Source organism: Archocentrus centrarchus, chromosome 12, assembly GCF_007364275.1.
Source record: "Archocentrus centrarchus isolate MPI-CPG fArcCen1 chromosome 12, fArcCen1, whole genome shotgun sequence".
In the NCBI taxonomy this organism is placed as follows: Eukaryota; Metazoa; Chordata; class Actinopteri; order Cichliformes; family Cichlidae; genus Archocentrus; species Archocentrus centrarchus.
In genome coordinates, this window is record NC_044357.1 from 1,345,151 (window position 1) to 1,362,931 (window position 17,781).

General features: G+C 40.4%; 2 protein-coding genes across 7 annotated transcripts in view; one reads left to right on the forward strand and one right to left on the reverse strand.

The window, feature by feature from the left end:
• The window catches only part of LOC115789442 (voltage-dependent anion-selective channel protein 2), a 16,683-nt gene extending 9,540 nt beyond the window's left edge, over positions 1–7,143 (forward strand). For all 6 annotated transcript variants that reach the window (XM_030742859.1, XM_030742863.1, XM_030742857.1 and 3 more), the window contains 6 exons: positions 682–834; positions 924–976; positions 3,158–3,379; positions 3,749–3,899; positions 4,003–4,060; positions 5,883–7,143. In XM_030742859.1, coding sequence (XP_030598719.1) covers positions 682–834; positions 924–976; positions 3,158–3,379; positions 3,749–3,899; positions 4,003–4,060; positions 5,883–5,974 — 729 coding nt within the window. In that variant the 3' untranslated portion in view covers positions 5,975–7,143. The remainder of the gene's footprint in view (positions 1–681; positions 835–923; positions 977–3,157; positions 3,380–3,748; positions 3,900–4,002; positions 4,061–5,882) is intronic.
• A 238-nt stretch (positions 7,144–7,381) lies between these two features.
• Positions 7,382–16,996, reverse strand: tor4aa (torsin family 4, member Aa). Its single transcript, XM_030742853.1, has 3 exons — positions 16,852–16,996; positions 12,484–12,951; positions 7,382–9,951 (listed from the first exon to the last, which is right to left on the reverse strand). Exons 2-3 carry the CDS (start codon positions 12,949–12,951, stop codon positions 9,094–9,096), a joined length of 1,326 nt encoding a protein of 441 aa, XP_030598713.1. The 5' UTR covers positions 16,852–16,996; the 3' UTR covers positions 7,382–9,093.
• Between the last annotated feature and the right edge of the window lie 785 nt (positions 16,997–17,781).

A 17,781-nucleotide genomic window follows, 5' to 3' on the forward strand; every position in this document is an offset into this window, starting at 1 on the left:
TACATCCCATCCATCCTCTTCTCTTCCTCTTCCATCTTTCATTTCGCCTTCCCCTCCAATTAAGGGGGTTAAGCGAAATGTCAAAAAAGTCACTTAAAGAGCCAAATTATGTTATTTTTGACATCAATTTGCGGACCAGAAGGGGGTGGGGCTGGAAGCGGCCCACGGGCTGCAAGTTTGGGCACCCCTGCCTTAGAGGGACCTAATAGGTCATTTTGTTGTCATATACCATCAAATTTCACTGCGCATAAAGGCAGTCCAATCTTAATTTAATAAATGCGAGTAAGGACTACAGCTGTCTGAAAAATGACATTCTCGCATACATTTTTCAGTGTTCTCTTTTCTCTTTGTTTTTAACCATGCACTCTAGCACTTATTGCCAGTGACTATCTCAATATTCCCTTTGTCGTAATCATCATGTTTATCATTGTGTTTTGGTGATTTTATGTCAGTCTTCTGTGTTATTGATGTCTTGCACGCATTCATGTTTGATGCTGTCTGTATTGTTTAATATGTAAACTACTATGTGCTGCTGATTATCCTTTTATTTTTGATATGAATTATTATTAATTATGTTTCGTCTCAGTTTTTTTTCCACGTGGATGTTCAACAACAATCTCTGCAGTACTCGGTTTGGGTTCCACACTCATACATGCTTTGTGCTTATTGTTCCTCCACCAGGAGTTCAACACATCTGGCTCCAGTAACACAGACACGGGGAAGGCCTCAGGGAGCCTGGAGACCAAATACAAGATGAAGGAGCTGGGCCTGAGCATCAACCAGAAGTGGAACACAGATAACACACTGGCCACTGAAGTCGCTGTGGAGGACCAGGTGTATGCTTGTGGTTGGAAAAAAAAAGATTTAATTGTTTAAAATGTTGTGTATGAAAGTATTAACTCCAAGTTTTACTCTACCTACAGCTGACTCAAGGTCTGAAAGTTGGCTTGGATACATCTTTTGTACCAAACACAGGGTGAGACTTCATTTATCAGATTGCTTGATTGAAACTGTGTCCACTGTGTAATCAGAATAAACTTTGGGTCAAGCCTGGTTAATGGGAGGGCTGACTCTTTTTGTTCTGCTTGTTAATAATTAGCTGCTGTCTTTACACTACTTTTAGCCTAAGGGATTATCAAATGAACTGCATTTCTTTTTTTTAATAAACCGCTAATGAAGTAGTTATTTTAAAACTACTATATAAGTGGCTAAATACTTAAAACTAAGTATTTAGACACTTAGTTTTAAGAGTCTAAATACTTAATTTCATTATTTTAACCTATTGCCTTTAATTTGACAACACTAATGAAGAGCCAGTACATGTTTCATCTCTGCACTGTAACAGTGTGTTCTCTGAATGCGTTTGTGATTGTACCTGTTCAGTTGGCCTATTTGAGGGTTAGGAATTGGTTAAAGTTAGGTTTCATTTTTAGTTCAGGGTAAAGGTTTGTCACTTAGTTGTGTTTGTTAAACTTGGGTTAATTGGCCTGGGAATACATCTTCAATGAATATCCAATAGCCAAACAAACCTGTGTGTATGTGTGGCCCTTCCCCCTACACACAGTGGAGCAAACAAACCTCATGCACACCTCAGTTGCTCCCTACAGTCACCGTGTCCCCTGAAATACACTGGCTGAGTTTGGAGCAGATTAGATAAATGCTTGCTGAGATATGCTGAGGAACAGATGGATGGACAGATATAGAGGTTCCTATAATTATTAGTAACACACAAAAACTCAAAAATAAAAAAGAACAAAAGGCTGTATTAGGCCTTTAGGGTTTCTTTATTTTAACAGTTACATGCTTGGTTTAAATGAATGAAATAAAAGGAGAATAAGATAACAATTTCATATAGTTTATTGTTGGAATTTTTGTGCTTCTGATGATCGTGTTTTCTCAGTATACAAGCAGGAAATTTCCACAAACAGAATGGCTAAAAAAAAAAAAATGCCATTATTCTTCCATATTGGATCCATATTCATGTGCAGTACCTGTCGTGGTTCTGGGTCTTTGGTCCAGTGTTTGTGTTTTTTGGTCCTTGGAGTTCTGTTGTTAAATAATCTTCAGTTTGTTTCTCAGGTTTGGAGTTCACCTGTGTGTTTTCCCTTAGTATTAAGTTTTGGATTACTGTGTTTCTGTTGTTCCTCGGTGTACCTGCCTCCCTGTGTTGTGTCAAGTCTGCATTCTGTTTCCATGTGAATGGATTTCCTGTTTTATTTTGCCATCCCTTATTCTGTGTGCATTGTGTTCAGTCTTGCTTTCCTTTGTCTCATTAGTTAGAGTCTGTGTACCTGTGTGTTGTCTTCCCCAGCTCTGCTCGCTCCCAAATGACCTTGTGTGTATTTAAGCCTCAGTCCTACTTATTTCATCGTTGTGTACTTGTCTATGGCTCCCAGCTTGCTGTGTGTGTTCTCCTGTTTCCATGTATTTCACTGGAGTCCTAGTTCCCAGTTTGTTTAGCTCCTGACCTGCTCCATGTTTGTTTAGTTAATTCTGAAGTTTTAGGTTCACGTCCTGTTTCCTGAGTCCTGCGTTGGGGTCTTGTTCTGCCTAGCACACAGCCGGTCCTTGAAGAATAAGCTGATTTCTCAATGCTTTATATTTCTTTTAACTTATTGTCCACTCTGTTGTTCTTGGCACGTCCTCGTCAAACCATTTCCTCTCACATTGTATTTTCTGACTTTCCTACTTTGTCTCTCTGAGCCTACTGAGTCCTGCTAAATATGGAAAACATTAAAAATTGAGCTCAGTGATTTACTGAAAGAGATGGCCTTGGTTGTTTTTAATAAATGTAACTCAACTAGGAGGAAACGGTGAACTCAAAGGGAACTGTTTCCAGTTGTGGATGAATCCACATTTGGTTCTCTGCTAAGCAGGACAGTGTAACTGGGACAGCATCAAAATGAAATTGGGTTTACAGTAATGAAGGAATATATTGGTGTGTGCAGAAATGTGGCTTATTCATGTGGTTTTAATAGTTTTTGAACAACAGTGAAGCTCTGAGACAAGAATCTGATACATCATGTTTTTTCACATTAGTTGGGATTTATTTTCATTGCTGGTTTTCAGACGATATTAAAAACATAATCACCATGATCATCGCTACTTTTCATGGTGTCAGTGCCAGATTAACTTTTATCATCAACCAACTTTTTAGCAAAAAGAGCGGCAAGCTCAAGACTGGCTACAAGCGTGACTATGTGAACGTTGGCTGCGATGTTGACTTCGAGGGTCCCATCATCCATGCTTCTGCTGTGTTGGGCTATGAAGGCTGGCTGGCCGGCTATCAGATGGCCTTTGATACAGCCAAATCCAAACTGGCCCAGAACAACTTCGCACTCGGATACAGGGCCGGGGACTTCCAGCTACACACCAACGTGTGAGTGATGTTACACATGTACACACACGGTTTGGTACTTTTCTAATTATTGCTGTAAAAGAAGATATGTACAAAAATCTGGCTGGAAGCGTTATGTTTTCTTTAGTCTATGGTCAGTATTCAGTATAAGTACTAGAAATGCCTGGAGGTAATTTTATTATATTTGATGCAAATGTTCATTTGGAATGAGAGATGAACTGATTTGAATTTAGTGATGAAAGGTCCCAGTGACAAAAAACACATTTTTGGGCATCATTTTATGCCAGTACTAAATGCTAAAAGTTGTATTTAGGGGGCTGTATTTATAGTTTGGTCTGCAGGATGGGCTTCTGTTTGCATAAGTAAATCAGTGTCTGTTCTCTCTCTCAGTAATGATGGGACTGAGTTTGGGGGCTCCATCTACCAAAAGGTAAATGATGAGCTGGAGACAGCGGTCACTCTGGCCTGGACAGCCGGCAGCAACAACACTCGCTTCGGCATCGCTGCCAAATACAAGCTGGACAAAGATGCCTCTCTGTCTGTGAGGACTGCATCTTCACACTTACATTTACATGCACTGTTGCTGAGGCATCATCTCACAACTGTTGTGCTGTTGTGTTTCACACTCAATGTTTCCCCCACAGGCCAAAGTGAACAATGCCAGTCTGATTGGTATAGGCTACACCCAGAGCCTTCGATCAGGTAGGTTACCATCCGCAACTGTGCCATTGTCGCCCAGCCAGATACGTTCCCAACTCACACAGCAAGATGCTTTAAATGCAACCCCAGTTCCAGTTTGGACACTATAAAATGTCGATAACAACAATGCAAGGATTTGCAAATCTCACAGCCCATATTTTTATTCACAATAGAACATAGAAAACTTTGAAAATGTTTAAACTGAGAAAATTTGTCATTTTAAGAAGAAAATAAGGTCATTTTCAATTTGATGGCAGCAACACAGGGTCATGTTCATCACTGTGTAGCATCACCTCTTCTTTTAACAACAGTGCAAAAATGTTTGAGTAACAAGGAGAGAGAGCAGTTGCTGGAGTTTTGGGAGAGCAATGTTGTCCCATTCTTGTTGGGTATAGGATTCTAGCTGCTCAGCAGTCCTGGGTGTTTTTTGTTTCATGATCCACCAGATATTTTCAGAAAGGTCTGCACTGCAGGCAGGACAGTTCAGCACCTGAAATCTTCTATGAGGAACCTGTAATAGATGCAGCATGCAGTTTAGCATTGTCAAATATGCAATATGCAGTACCTTACCTGAAAAGGTTTTTGTCTGGATGGGAGCATATGTTGTTCTAAAAACCATATACCTTTCACCAGTAATGGTGCCATCCCAGATGTGAAAGCTCCCAATTCCAAAGGGATTAATGCACCCTCATACCATCAGAGATGTAGGCTTTTTCTGGTTGCAGCCAATGACTGCCCCTCCCTGAGCCTGTTTTGGCCGGACGTTTCTTCCTTTTAAAAGGAAGTTTTTCCTTCCCACTGTCGCCAAGCGCTTGCTCACGGGGGTCATTTTGATTGCTGAGTTTTCTCTGTAATTCTTGTATAGTCTTTACCTTACAGCAGGGATCCTCACATCCAGGCCTCAAGAGCCGGTGTCCTGCAGGTTTTAGATGTGTCTCTGATCTAACACACCTGAATCAAATGGCTGAATTACCTCCTGAGTATGCAGTCATGTTCTCCAGAGTCCTGCTAATGACTTCTATATTTGACTCAGGTGTGTTGAAGCAGAGACACATCTAAAACCTGCAGGACACTGGACCTCGAGGCCTGGATGTGAGGATCCCTGCCTTACACTATAATGCACTTTGATGCGACTTTTTGTTGTGCTATATAAATAAAATTGAATTGAATAGTGTTGAAGACACAGCATCCACGTTTTCCGAAAAATTTCAAATTTTGATTCATCTTCTTGAACAATTCACCGCAGTCCATTTTAAACGAGCTCTGGCCAGATGGAAGTGTTTTTGGATCATGTTCACATATGGCTTCTTTGCATCACAGAGCTTTAGCCTACATTTATGGATGGTATGGCAAACCCTGTTTACAGAGAGGGATTTCTAGAAGTGTGTGAACCCATGCAGTGATTTCCAAGACAGAATCATGCCCGTTTTTAATGTAGTGCCGCCTGAGGACCCGAAGAGTGCAGGCATCAAATATTGATTTTCAGATTCTCAGAATCTTTTGATATTGTGTTTTGTAAATCTTGAGATATTCAGAGTCTTCGCAATTTTATGTTGAGGTACAATTTCACAAGACTTTTTTTTTTTTTTTTTTTTTTTTTTTTTTGCAGAACCTCTGCCCATCTTCTGACAAACTCCGCCTCTCTAAGATGCTCTTTTTATACTCGGTCATGTTATTGACCTGTTGTCAGTCAACCTAATTAGTTGCAAAATTTTCCTCCAGCTGTTTCTTTTTAGTACCAAAACTACACCAAACACTTATTCACAGGTTAGGTCATGCAACACACTGATACATCTGCGATGTTACGACTGTTGTTTCTGTGCAGGTGTTAAGGTCACCCTCTCGGCTCTCATTGACGGAAAGAACTTCAACGCTGGTGGACACAAAGTCGGCATGGGCTTTGAGGTTGAAGCATAAACACGAGATCTACCAACAGAGAAAAGAAGCCCACTTCAGCACTTAGTTTCGGCCCCCTCCTGTCACAATAACTTATTTCCTGCTCTCGTCTCTGGACTCTCCCTCACACATCCCTCCCTTGTTCATACTTCTAATGAGCATTGCTGACAGTAATAGTCAAGTCTTAAAATTATGCTTAAACAATTGTGAGGTTGATCATGAAACTGGCGGTGCATAGTTGTGGAGAATTGTTTTTATGGCTGTTGAAGTGACTATTTATTTCCCTGTAGGTCTTGAATGAAGTAGTTGTTGGTGTACATGTGTAGCTCATTTAAAGCTTCAGTACTGAATTATTTCTGCATTCCTAAAAGCATGTCAAATGAAGGGTTGGATGCAGAGCTTAAAGCTTATTTGCGTGGTTAAAAAAAAGGTGCAGAGTGTCTGTTGTCTCCTTATTTTGTATTCATTTGAACACTTTTGGCTGTGTTGTTGCAATCCAAGGACTATTTAATCAATGTCATTGTTTTCATACAACACATATCATTAAATATTGAAGTGCTGGTGGTTGAAGTTGAGAGCTAAAGACTGACTCCTGGAACGACAACACGAGGGATAATGTTCGGTCTGCTCTTGCAAATGTCTCAAAATGCTCTTTTAACCCTTCGTGACTTTCTCATTTTGGTAGGTGAAATCAACATAATGGAATCTTCTGGTAGCTCTTCGTAGTTAGTTTGCATTTCTACAGTGTTGTTTTCATCTATCTGTCTCAGCTCAGCGGTCACAGAGAAAGTGAAGCTGTTTTGCTTCTGTTTGAAGTATCTCAGTGGCACCAGGCATCTTAACTTGACTGCCAGCTGTTTCCTCATGTTGCTCGGGGGACTGTGCTCATTGCTGTCAGTGATCGCTTCTTGAAAACTATCTCCACTCTCAAGCTCTGTATATTAAAATACAGCCGCTCGTCCTCCGAGTAATTCCAGTCTAAACACTTAATTAGGAGTGTTGTGTGCCCACATGTCTGTTGTTGCTTTCTTTGGAAATCCTGCTTCAGAATGGGTTTTCTCTCCCCCCCCCCATCAAATTGTTATCATGATTATTCTAACACTTTTTTTTTCTTTATCAGACACAGTACCTCATTTTTTTTCCAGTGTAAACTAAAAGAACTCTAATAATAAAAATGGGAAAACAATGCCTGGAAGTGCTTTGAATCTTTTTACCTCCAGTAATGGCTTCAGGAGTATTTAGCATTAAAATCTTCTTACAGTGAAGTGTAGTAGCTTCGATATAAAAGATGGACCCAATTATTGTCATCATGATGTTAATGAACTACAGAGCTGAGCATGTTGGTGAGGACCAACATGCTCAAGTAACAAGTGAGGATTGGATTTGAGTGTGAAACAGGATTTATTTTTTTGCCATGGCATACCCAAAAAGATTCTAACAGCCCTTATATATATGTACCCTAACTGTGACAGTGCATGCTAAAAAATAAATCAACTGTAATAATTACAGGGTTTTGCCTTATGGTAGGAAACTGTTACCTTAAAGTTGGAGTTTAATTTGAAGGTATTATTTAGACTGAAAGATACCCGAACAATAAAGGTGACCTGTTGTGGTCATTTTCAGCTTGATACTTTTGTTCTTGTACTTTAATAGAGTAGCGTTGCATGATTCACAGTTCAAAAATAATCCTTATTTATACTGGGTTTTGGTGGAGCCCCCTCAGTTCATCCAGTCTGAAACAGCATGTTTTAGCTCTTCCTTAAAAGGAACTCTTACCAACTCTAATTAACATCAAACAGACCCAAGAGCAGGAAAAAGCAGAGCCTTTAGAGCACTATATTGACAACAGTATTTAAAACCACGTTTAGTATGACCATCCACCATTATGACTGTGTGTAGCATCGTAGGTCCACTTTAACATGTTAGTGCAAGTCTGTGCTGGCTTTGTTTCTTTTCGGTTTTGTATTTTCTACAATAGATAAACTTACCAGGGACCAAATTCACAATGGAAGACATTAATTGCCCACAGGGAAGGCTACCATGTGCTGCTGCTTTGTTCTGCTGACTTGCACGAGCATTTTAAAAAAAGAAAATCAAATTGCAACATCTGCCAAAAAAGGACTTCCTCTGAACATCCTGAAGTGACAGCATCTTATGCAGTATTAATATCTAAACTTCCCCTCCAGAAATAGGCAAATATGAATCTTACACAATTCATATTATCTTATCACAAAAGACCACTAATAACCTGTTTTTCCTCATCAGCATTCATGTCTGATTGAACTGACTTTATAATGTCCCAAATCACAAAAACAACAAAAATCCCCCAGATATTCTCAGTTACCTCAAATGGTATTTAAAGCTTAAAACGAATGCATGTTCAGCATGTTTAACGTCTTAGCTTAGCACGGCAGCATGTTTTGCAGAGTCCCAAACAGTCGATCCAACATTTGTCCAGTTCACTCAAAAGTACACTCATTAACCTCATGGTGGCACTAGAAGAACAGTGAAGGGAAGACCAAAGTCAGTGGGATTTATCCTTCAAGGTTCTTTAATGTCTGCTCCAAATGTTATGGCAATCAGTCAGAGCAGAAACTGTTAGCAGTGTGATTCATCATCCGGCCAGTCTGTTAAGTACATTTGGATTGGTTTCATTAGACAGTAGTCACATTTTACTTACTGGTAGTGCTAGGTGAAATGTCAGGTGAGTTACTGAAACATCCTCTGTGGACTAGGAATGTCTGTACTGTACTAATATGTACATAATGTTTAGATTTTTTTTTCTATGCAGTTATTCAGAGGTATTTGGTTGGGTTTATTTCTGGACTCACCCAATACAAATCAACAGCATGAAGAGACACTAAAAGAGTTAACTTGGAGCATCTTTTTTTTTAATGTACACTGGGTGAACCAACCCTTAGGCACTGTTTATTCCTCTTTTCTCAACAGAGTTGAGCGTCCTCACGCCTTATTGTCTGTGAACAAACAACTTAATTTCTTTTTTTATTACATTCTTACAAAACCATTTTTGAAAGCTTTGACTTTGGGTTGTGTCATTCAAGTTTCATAACCACGGACAGTCACCTTCTTCTCACACACTCTTTCTTCATGAAGAATATGAACATTTCCTGCAGAGCATTTCACAGCAGGTTGACTTTAGCCACCACTTGTTTGCATCCTGTCTGGGAATATTCGTGCCCCCCTACTGCAGGGTAATATTCAATCTCCCCCGTGAGCCGCTCTATGTTAGCGTGATCCGGGTAGAATCCCTCTCGAGTGATTTCATCCAGGAAGCACTCCATCACATGACCTTTCTCCAGTAGACCCAGAGGTACAATGTCAGCCTCTGTCCAAAGTGGATGAAGCTTCTCCAGCCTGCTGCGTAAAATAGGAGTCAGCTCTTTTATGAGATTACTATGACGACCTGATGCTGTCATCGCCATGGAAATACTCGAGGAGTTGTGCAGCATGTGTTTGGTGATGTGTGCATGACCCAGGTTGCTCAGAAACAGGTAAATGGCATTCAGGTATTCATTGGACTGTTTGGAGGACACAAGCTGCAACAGTGTGTCCAGGATCTCATGGTGCATATGCTCCGCCTCATCGAAGATGAAGAGTGGGATCTTCTCTTCCTCCTCGGCTCGTTCTACCATCTCTGAGATGACAGCTGAGAGGTGATTGGCACATTGCGGGGCATTCTCTTCCTGGGGGCAGTGGTGAAGTACGTAGTACTGCAGCACAAGTGTGTCACCCACCACGGAGCGGAAATGCCCGGCCAGGAGGCGTCCCAGGTGGCTCTTACCTACCCCTGTTGGGCCGTGTAGGGAGACCACCAGGGGTTTGTTGTGGACGTAGGTAGACAGGTAGTCCTTCAGGTGGGACAGCAGACTCTCCACAGCTCCTTGCTGCCCAAATACCTCCCTCCTCAGTGTCTTCTCCAAGCCCTCCAGGTCATATCTAAGAACGTGGTCATCCAGGTTTTCTATGGCATTGTACACCTGAAAGAAACAAACCAGGGGTATTAAGAATATACAGTGAGTACAATATACATAAGATTAAATTGAATTAAATACTACATGCAGTAGGTGCTAATGCAAGCAGTGAGTCCACAGTTTATTTCTCAGGTGGCCAGACCTTTACTGCGTATCACTCCCTCACTCATTCCTTTATTCCCTGTTTTTCTTCACTCGTCATATCCAAGTAAAGGAAATAAAGGACAGTGAGCCCAAGCGCCTTAGCAAATCCACCACAGAATGCCTCAAAAAAAGAGAGGAATCAAGGTGCTGCAGTGGCTCAGTCAAGGTCCAGACTTCAACCTGATTGAAATGCTGTTCATAAATGAATGCCTACAAAACTCAATTAACGGAAACAACTTTGTGAAGAAGAGCGGGCCAAAATTCCTCCACAACAATGTGAGGAACTGATGAAGTCAAACAGAGAGTTACTGCTGCTAAAGCTGGTTCTACGAGTTCTTGGAGTCCTGTGAATTTTTTTCATGTGACTGTATATATTTGGAAATATATAAATATTAACAGTTATGTAAGAATATAATTTGCCATCTGAAGTCAATACAGCTGTAACTTTAAATGCCAAATACTTTGCTTTCTGAAGCACCAACATCTGCAATTTGTTTTTGTCCTAGCCATAATATTCTTTCATTTTTTCACACTTTTTAATTGATATATAAACAACATAAACAGTACACTTAATTTATTGCTTTCTAAAAACCTGAATATAAAGTGACAGACAGCAGCGCAGGCCCACCTGGCCCTGCAATCTTATGTTTACTTCTGCACGTGTATTCCATCCAGATCATTTCCTTGGAGTTACACAGCAAACAGCTACTACTGTGTGTAGCTCATCACTGAGTTATTTCCGCTCAGCTTCTCACGTTAGCAAACTACAACAGGAAATGCACTTGGAAATAAACTATAAACAAAGCTGTGTGACATTAAAGCAGCAGAGTGACGGCTGGACCTCAGCGGAGGCACTATTCAGCAGTTATTTACTTAAAGATGCCGAACACGCCTGAATACCTGAATGTTATACTTTTCCTCTGAATGAACTGTAACATGACTGAGCAAGTAGACAGTCTATATTTAATCCCAGAGTAATCACACAGTAACTGAAAATAACACAAATTCCCCGCCCTCACTATTTATACTGTAGCTCGTAACAGAAGAAGCAGGCTAATAAGTCATAATAAGGAAGCTATTCATTCATCCGTTCAGTATCTATGAAACTCAAATTTTCTGATGGCACCAGAAAAGAAGTCAGAGGGCCACAAAAGCCATCAGCTTCCGATGACAAGATTGAAGAAAGTGTTTGGAGATTGTGTCATGGTCCTGGGCCTTTTGTGCAGTGTTTTGTATTTTTGTCATTGAAGCTCTGGTATTGTGTATTATATTTTCAGGCCTTAGTTTAGTTATTAGAGCCATGTTCTTGCGTATAGTTTATTCATATTAGATTCCTTGTTTTCCCGTGTTCCCCTGTGTGCTTTGCCTTCATGTCCTGTTCCTGTGTTTCACCTTCCTCTGTCTCTGTTGAGTCTGCATTTGTGTCCCTGTTTACTCACTTCCTGTTTTATTTTGACATTCTCCTGTTCCCTGTGTGTTGTGTTTAGTTTTCCTTCCTTTGTCTCGTTAGTGTAATTTTATTCACCCGGATGTTTCCACTCTCCTCTTGTTACTTCATGTGTCTTGTTCAGTTCCGTGTTGCATCATTGTCTATGTTGCGCTCAAGCTGTGTGTTCCTGTGTGCTGTGTGTTCCCTTCTGGCTCTAATGATAATGTGATGCGCCTGGGTTTAGTTTTTTGGGAGTCTGCATTTTTGTAAAGCTTCATTAAGACCAATTTTTCGAGTTAAGCCTGTCTCCTGCTCTTGGGTCCTACACTTCCTGCCACACAGCCGATTAGTGACAGAATACAGTGCAATTAATCACCTTTTATTTATTAAGTGCACCCATTATTAATAGACTGAGCGAGTAAACCCCTAAACACTGAAATGTAAAAGCGTCCTGTCCCATCTGAACCATTTTTGTGATCATTTTGTCTTTTTGTAGTTGTTTTGCATCTTGTCATTGACATTTTCTGTTTAGTCACTGAGTCTCTTTTTTAGTATTTTCCCTCTCTTTTTTTTTTTTACATCTGTAGTTTTTTTTTTTTTCTAAAGTTATAATTTTGTGTTTTGCATCTCTTTTTATGCAGTCACTTTCTACTTCGTTGTTATTAATATACGTCTCTTCTTAGTCATTTTCTTTCTCTTTTGGTTTTTATATGCATCTTTGTGGTCACTGTCTGTCTCTTCATAGTCATTATGTATCTTTTTTACATCCCTTTGTGGGTTTTTTGTGTGCCAATTTCCTCTACTTTATAACTGTTTTGGTGCATTTTCTGTGTTTGCTCAGCCTCTTTGTAGTCACTTCCATTTCAAGTGCAATTTAGCATCTTTGGGCTTGTGCCTTGATATAAGAGAAGTGTGCAAATACATGAAAAGCAGCTTAGTTGGAAAATGGGTTGTTATTAATTTACCTGGAGAAAGACGATGGCAAAGAGCAGGTAGAGGCAGTATTTGGCTCGGCTGTGGTCCTGCTTTGGTGGAGCCCTCCGCCCCCCTCCTTCAGGAAACAACACCCTTTTCCTTTTTCGCTTTTTCTTCCTCTGAGAGACATTAGATGGCTGAGAGGAGAACGCAGTGGGCGTGAATCCATCAAAGGTGAAGATTTTGGGGCTGGTGCGTCCTGGGGCGCCCATGAGGGCACATTGTCCCCCCAGGGCCATCTCCTGACGGCGCTTCTTCATTGCTTGGTACTTCTGTTTAATGCGTATTACAGCGCGCAGAGTGGAGGAGATGTTGGATAGACTGGGGCACGGACTGGCTCTCTCATTCTCACTTTTTTCTTCTTCCATCTCCGTGTCTCCTTCAAGCTCTTCATCCAGCTCTTCCTCTAATTCTCCCTCTGTTTGAGAGGCAGAGATGCTGCTGTCTCGGTCGCTCATCTGCAGAGAGAAAGTGAAGGATTCTGAAGAGGCTACACTAGTGCATCTCAAAAAGTTACAATAGTATGAAAAAGTTCATTTTTATAACTGAATTAGAAAAAGGTAAACTCATGTATTCTATATTTATTACACATGATTGATGATTATGGCTTATAGCCAATGTATCCCAGCTCTGTATCAAAGATTATTAGAATGTTTCATTTTGAATCTGAATACATTACTATTCAAATTACTACTCAAACAGTTCAGTACATGCAACCACAGTCGCGGGGAAGACCACTGGCTTTAAAGTCGTTCAAATCATAATCATGGACACCCTCCACCAGGAGGATAACCCCCAGAAGCTCACTGCTGAAAAGACTGGCTGTCGCAGCGTACTGTATAGAACCATATTAATGGAAATTTGACCAGAAGGGAAAAGTGTGGTAGGAGAAGGTGCACAAGCAGCAGGGGTGACTGCAGCCTTAAGAAGATGTCAAGAACAGTTGTTTCAAGAACTTGGGAGAGGTTCATGAACTGAGACTGGAGCACGAAGTGCCGCCACGCACAGGTGACTTCAGGAAAGGGGCTAGGATTGTAGCATTCCTGATAAAAAGCCATTCCTACACCAGAGACCCCATTAGAAGTCTTACGAGGGCCAAGGAGAAAAAGCACTGGACTGCTGCTCAGTGGGCTCAAGCCCTCTATTTACAGTAGATGAAGCTCAATTTTGCATTTAATTTGGGACATCAAGGTGTTAGAGCCTGGAGGAAGAGTGGAAAATTCAAGGTATTTGAAGTCAAATGTGAAGTTTCTGTGATGATCTGGGGTACTATGTTGTTGGTGGTAGTTGGTTCACTGTGTATTATCAAGTCCAAAGCCAATGCAGCTTTTTACCAGCAGATTTTAGAGCACTTCATGCTGCTGACAAGCTGTATGGACATGCCAGAACCTGTGGGGTGCTGTCAAGAGGAAGATGAGAAATAGCCAACCCAAAAATACAGATAAGCTGTAGGCCGCTAGAAAAAACAACCTGTCAGCACTCTCACTGCAGCATTTTGGATCAGCTGAAGGCTTTTCAGGGAGCTTTTAGAACAGCCTGATAATAATGATTTACAACAGTCCAGCCTAAAAGTAATAAATGCATGCATTAGCTTTTCAGCATAATGCTGATTATATGATTCAAACCACTACTGCGCAGTACCTTTTAATACCTATAGCAAGCTTTAATCTCTGTAATAAAATGTTATGGTCAACAGTATCAAAAGCTGCACTGAGGTCTAGCAGGACAAGCACAGAGATGAGTCCACTGTCAGAGGCTGTAAGAAGATCATTTGTAACCTTCACTAATGCTGTTTCTCTACTGTGATGAATTCTGAAACCTGACTGAAACTCTTCAAATAAGCCGTTCCTCTGCAGATGATCAGTTACGGGGTTGTTTTTATGTTCTTCAATCAGTGATGAATAGTAAGCTTTATGGCAGGCTTATTTAATTTATAGTACAACAAATTCTTTTTCCAGGCTAAATGAAGATCTTGGTGAGACACTATTTCCTCTCCAACTTGTGAGTTATACCACAGAGTCAAACACTTCTGATTTGAGGCTTTCCTTTTCAGAGGAGTGAAGTCGTAAAGAGTGAAGATGTAAAAACTTCTGACGAGATAATCGACCTCTGTGGGAGCAGAGTTTAGGTAGCTGCTCTGCATTGTGTTGGCACATGACATTGAAGATGATAATAGGTTCTCCATGAACTTAATTTTGATCCTAGTCCCTGCGATGCAAGACACTGAGTTCCTCCAGAGTTTCCTATAGGAACAGAACAAGCTGATAATGCAATGTCAGTATTGTGCAAAAGTCTTGTATTTATTGTCTCTTTAGTAGCTATACTCTATTATGTTTACCTGCCAGTTAATAACTGTTAAAATGTGCCCAGTTTTAATGTGAACATATAAGAGGATGATTTTTTTTCTTAATATATTATCTGTTTCTTTGCCAGTGAGAGTATTTTGCCTTTGTCATCATTTCCTGTATCTCTTGGCGTAAGCTTTGCATGAGACGTAGATGACAAAATTGATACCGCTATCATATGTATTTGGAACTTTCCCATAAGCCAATTAGCATAAGCTTAGCATGAGAACAGGGGGAAACAGCTAGTCTAGTACAGATACAGTACATGTACATATAATCTCACAAATGATACATTTTTGATCCTATTTCATCGCACATGAAAGTAGCAGCAGTGGATTTTTAGACATTAGCTATCTTTTTCTTCAATTTCAGTCTTTCTGATAAGATAAGCTAAACTAACTGTCCACTGGCTCTGTTTTACATACAGACAATAGAGTGGTTTACATCTTAGATTTTTAAACTGGCCCCTAAATATCGCCTTGGTTTATTTATATATACAGCATATCTTTATTTGCAGTGTTCATGCAAAAGAAAGGGCTTCCTCAGCAGCCAAAGAAGAAGAGCTTTATATGTACTGGCCCTCTTTTCTCTTACATAACCTGTTGCTCAACTTAAGTAACATCCTCAGAGGCTTGTTCCAGTAACCCCACACTGATATTAGATACTGCATTGGTATCAGATAGAAGGCATTAACAATACAACTGTTTGTTTGTTTTGAGCACACTGTAACTCAGGGCTGCATGAAATTTGCATGTGAGAAATGACAGCGGTGTAGCTAAAATGGCGAGTAAGAGGAGAACAGATGTAAGAAATAGTTGCAGGTAAAATAGTGAAGAAAAAAATATGACTCGTGCAGTTTGAGTGAGTGTTTAAAAAATGTAGCCACAGCAGGTGATAAGATAAAGATCAGCGCTCATTCCTTTTGATGTCACCCTACATTTCCCAGTTTTATATACTTTATTTATTGATTCTGTGCTTTAGTCTGATCACTCAACCTTTGCATGAATCTGACGCTTAATGTAAGTTCTGCAAACCGTTGTGCTTGAGGTTCTAAAGGAGGTTGTGGTTATGAGCTTGCACTTTTGGTCATCAAATGCTGTCAGGGTGACCCTCAATTTATGTAACTGATGCACTCCCTACAGTATTCTGCACATATAGAAGCTACAGTGTGAAGTCTGTCTGCAGAACTATAACACACTTCTTCTTGGTGTTGATAGCATGTGGGCTCAGCCCCCCCCCCCCCCCCCCCCCCCCCCCCCCCACCCCCACCCCCCCCACCCCTTTTTTTTCTTTTTTTCTTTTTAGCTTTATAGGAAAGGAGGAACTATGTGCAAGTTACACCCAGAAGGGGGTCAAGACAGCAGGAAAAAAAGTCACATAAATTAACACAATCATACTAGAGGACAAAAACGGACCTCTACAAAGTTTTTTTTTAATGTTATTGTTACCAATGTCAAACAGAAGTGAGTGCAGCATTTACACAATTATTGCAATCTGAGTTGTATGTTAGTCTTGGCAAAGGGACAGCGTAATTTCTGGAAAAGTTATACCCCTGCGCCCAAGCCTCTTTTACTTCAGCATAAAAGAATTCAGCAACGCCTGTGAAAGCACGAGAAAGACCCCATCTGTTGACTGTATATGCTCTTTGTCTCTCTCTTGCTCTTTTATTTTCACATGCAGGGACCTGAAAGATCTCACATACCAGACATTTTAGAGCTCTTCAGCCCTGACTACACTACACAAAATCTCTCTGTAGTGAGCAATTCTTTCTTGTGTGTGTTTTGGCTGTAAAAATATATAGCTCAAGCTGAGGAAATACACACAAATATGCTCACATTGAGGGTTAACAGCCTTCTAAAAAGTTTTCTTTTATGCATGGGTTTTCACACATTTTCCATGCAGTACAGATGATGAGCTGCACACTGAGCTTGCAAAGCTGTGTAGACAAAGCAAGGAAAGGGGGGATTATAACAGTGAGAGAAGAAGAAGAAGGAAAAAAGTTGTTTTCCTTACCTTAAAATGTGTCTCAAAACTTTCAAAATGGAAAGAACTTTAGTGGATGTCTAGTCCATAGTTCATTAGTGGTGAGAGCAGATTAAAACTCCACACAGTCAACAGCTCAACTCAGGAAGAGCCCTCCTATCTATTTTACCTCTAAATCCTGTTCTCAGTAGTCTGCTGGCTCCTCCTCTGTCTTCCTCTTTTATTCTCACGTTCTTCAGTCCAGCAGCAGTTCAGACGTTTTCTTTGTGTTCAGCTATCAGCTTTCATGTGTGCTCAGAAAAGAGCTCAAATTTAATTCAAGTACTTTCATTCCCACGGTTGAAATCTTGAGATCTTTGTTGATACATCGCTTTAACACCTGCAAATCAAACGATGTGTGTGTGCACGCGTGTGTGTGTGTGTGAGCTCATTTTAAAGAATTTACTGAGTACATCTTTTAAAGACTGGGTTTTGGTTTCCTTGTGGTTGCATCAGTAATGAGTTATGCAGAAAATGTCAATCATCTCAGGAGAGTCTAACATCTGTGTTAACCACAGACTTTGTTTCTCATTAGCATCTATCATGGTGCATGCTTTTATATATTCAGTGGTGGAAAAGAACTCATATACTGTAAGGAAGAGTTTGGGAGGCTCATTTCCAGAGAGTTTGACCACGTGTCTGAAAGCTAAATATGGCGATGCAGCCAGATGGTAGCTAGATTAGCTTAGCACAAACACTTGAAGAAGAGAGAAACCACTAGCTAACATGCGGGTTGTTACATCCATCTTCTATATACAGTCTATGGTTTTCAGTCTTTGTGCTAAGCTGACTGAAATATTTCTTTAATTTGGCGCTTAAACATGACAGTTACATTTATTTCCTCTTTACATGAGAGCAAATGTCATGGTTAGGGAAATATTTGGGGATGTTTTCAGCCTGTGGGAAACTGTGACCAGTTTT

What these genes read in the sequence shown, in the direction of transcription:
- tor4aa (XM_030742853.1), bottom strand. Translation starts at nt 12,951, where the DNA reads ATGAGCGACCGAGACAGCAGCATCTCTGCCTCTCAAACAGAGGGAGAA. An exon ending in TTGCCATCGTCTTTCTCCAG is followed by an intron (nt 9,952 to 12,483) that starts GTAAATTAATAA and finishes TGTTTCTTTCAG; the next exon opens with GTGTACAATGCCATAGAAAA.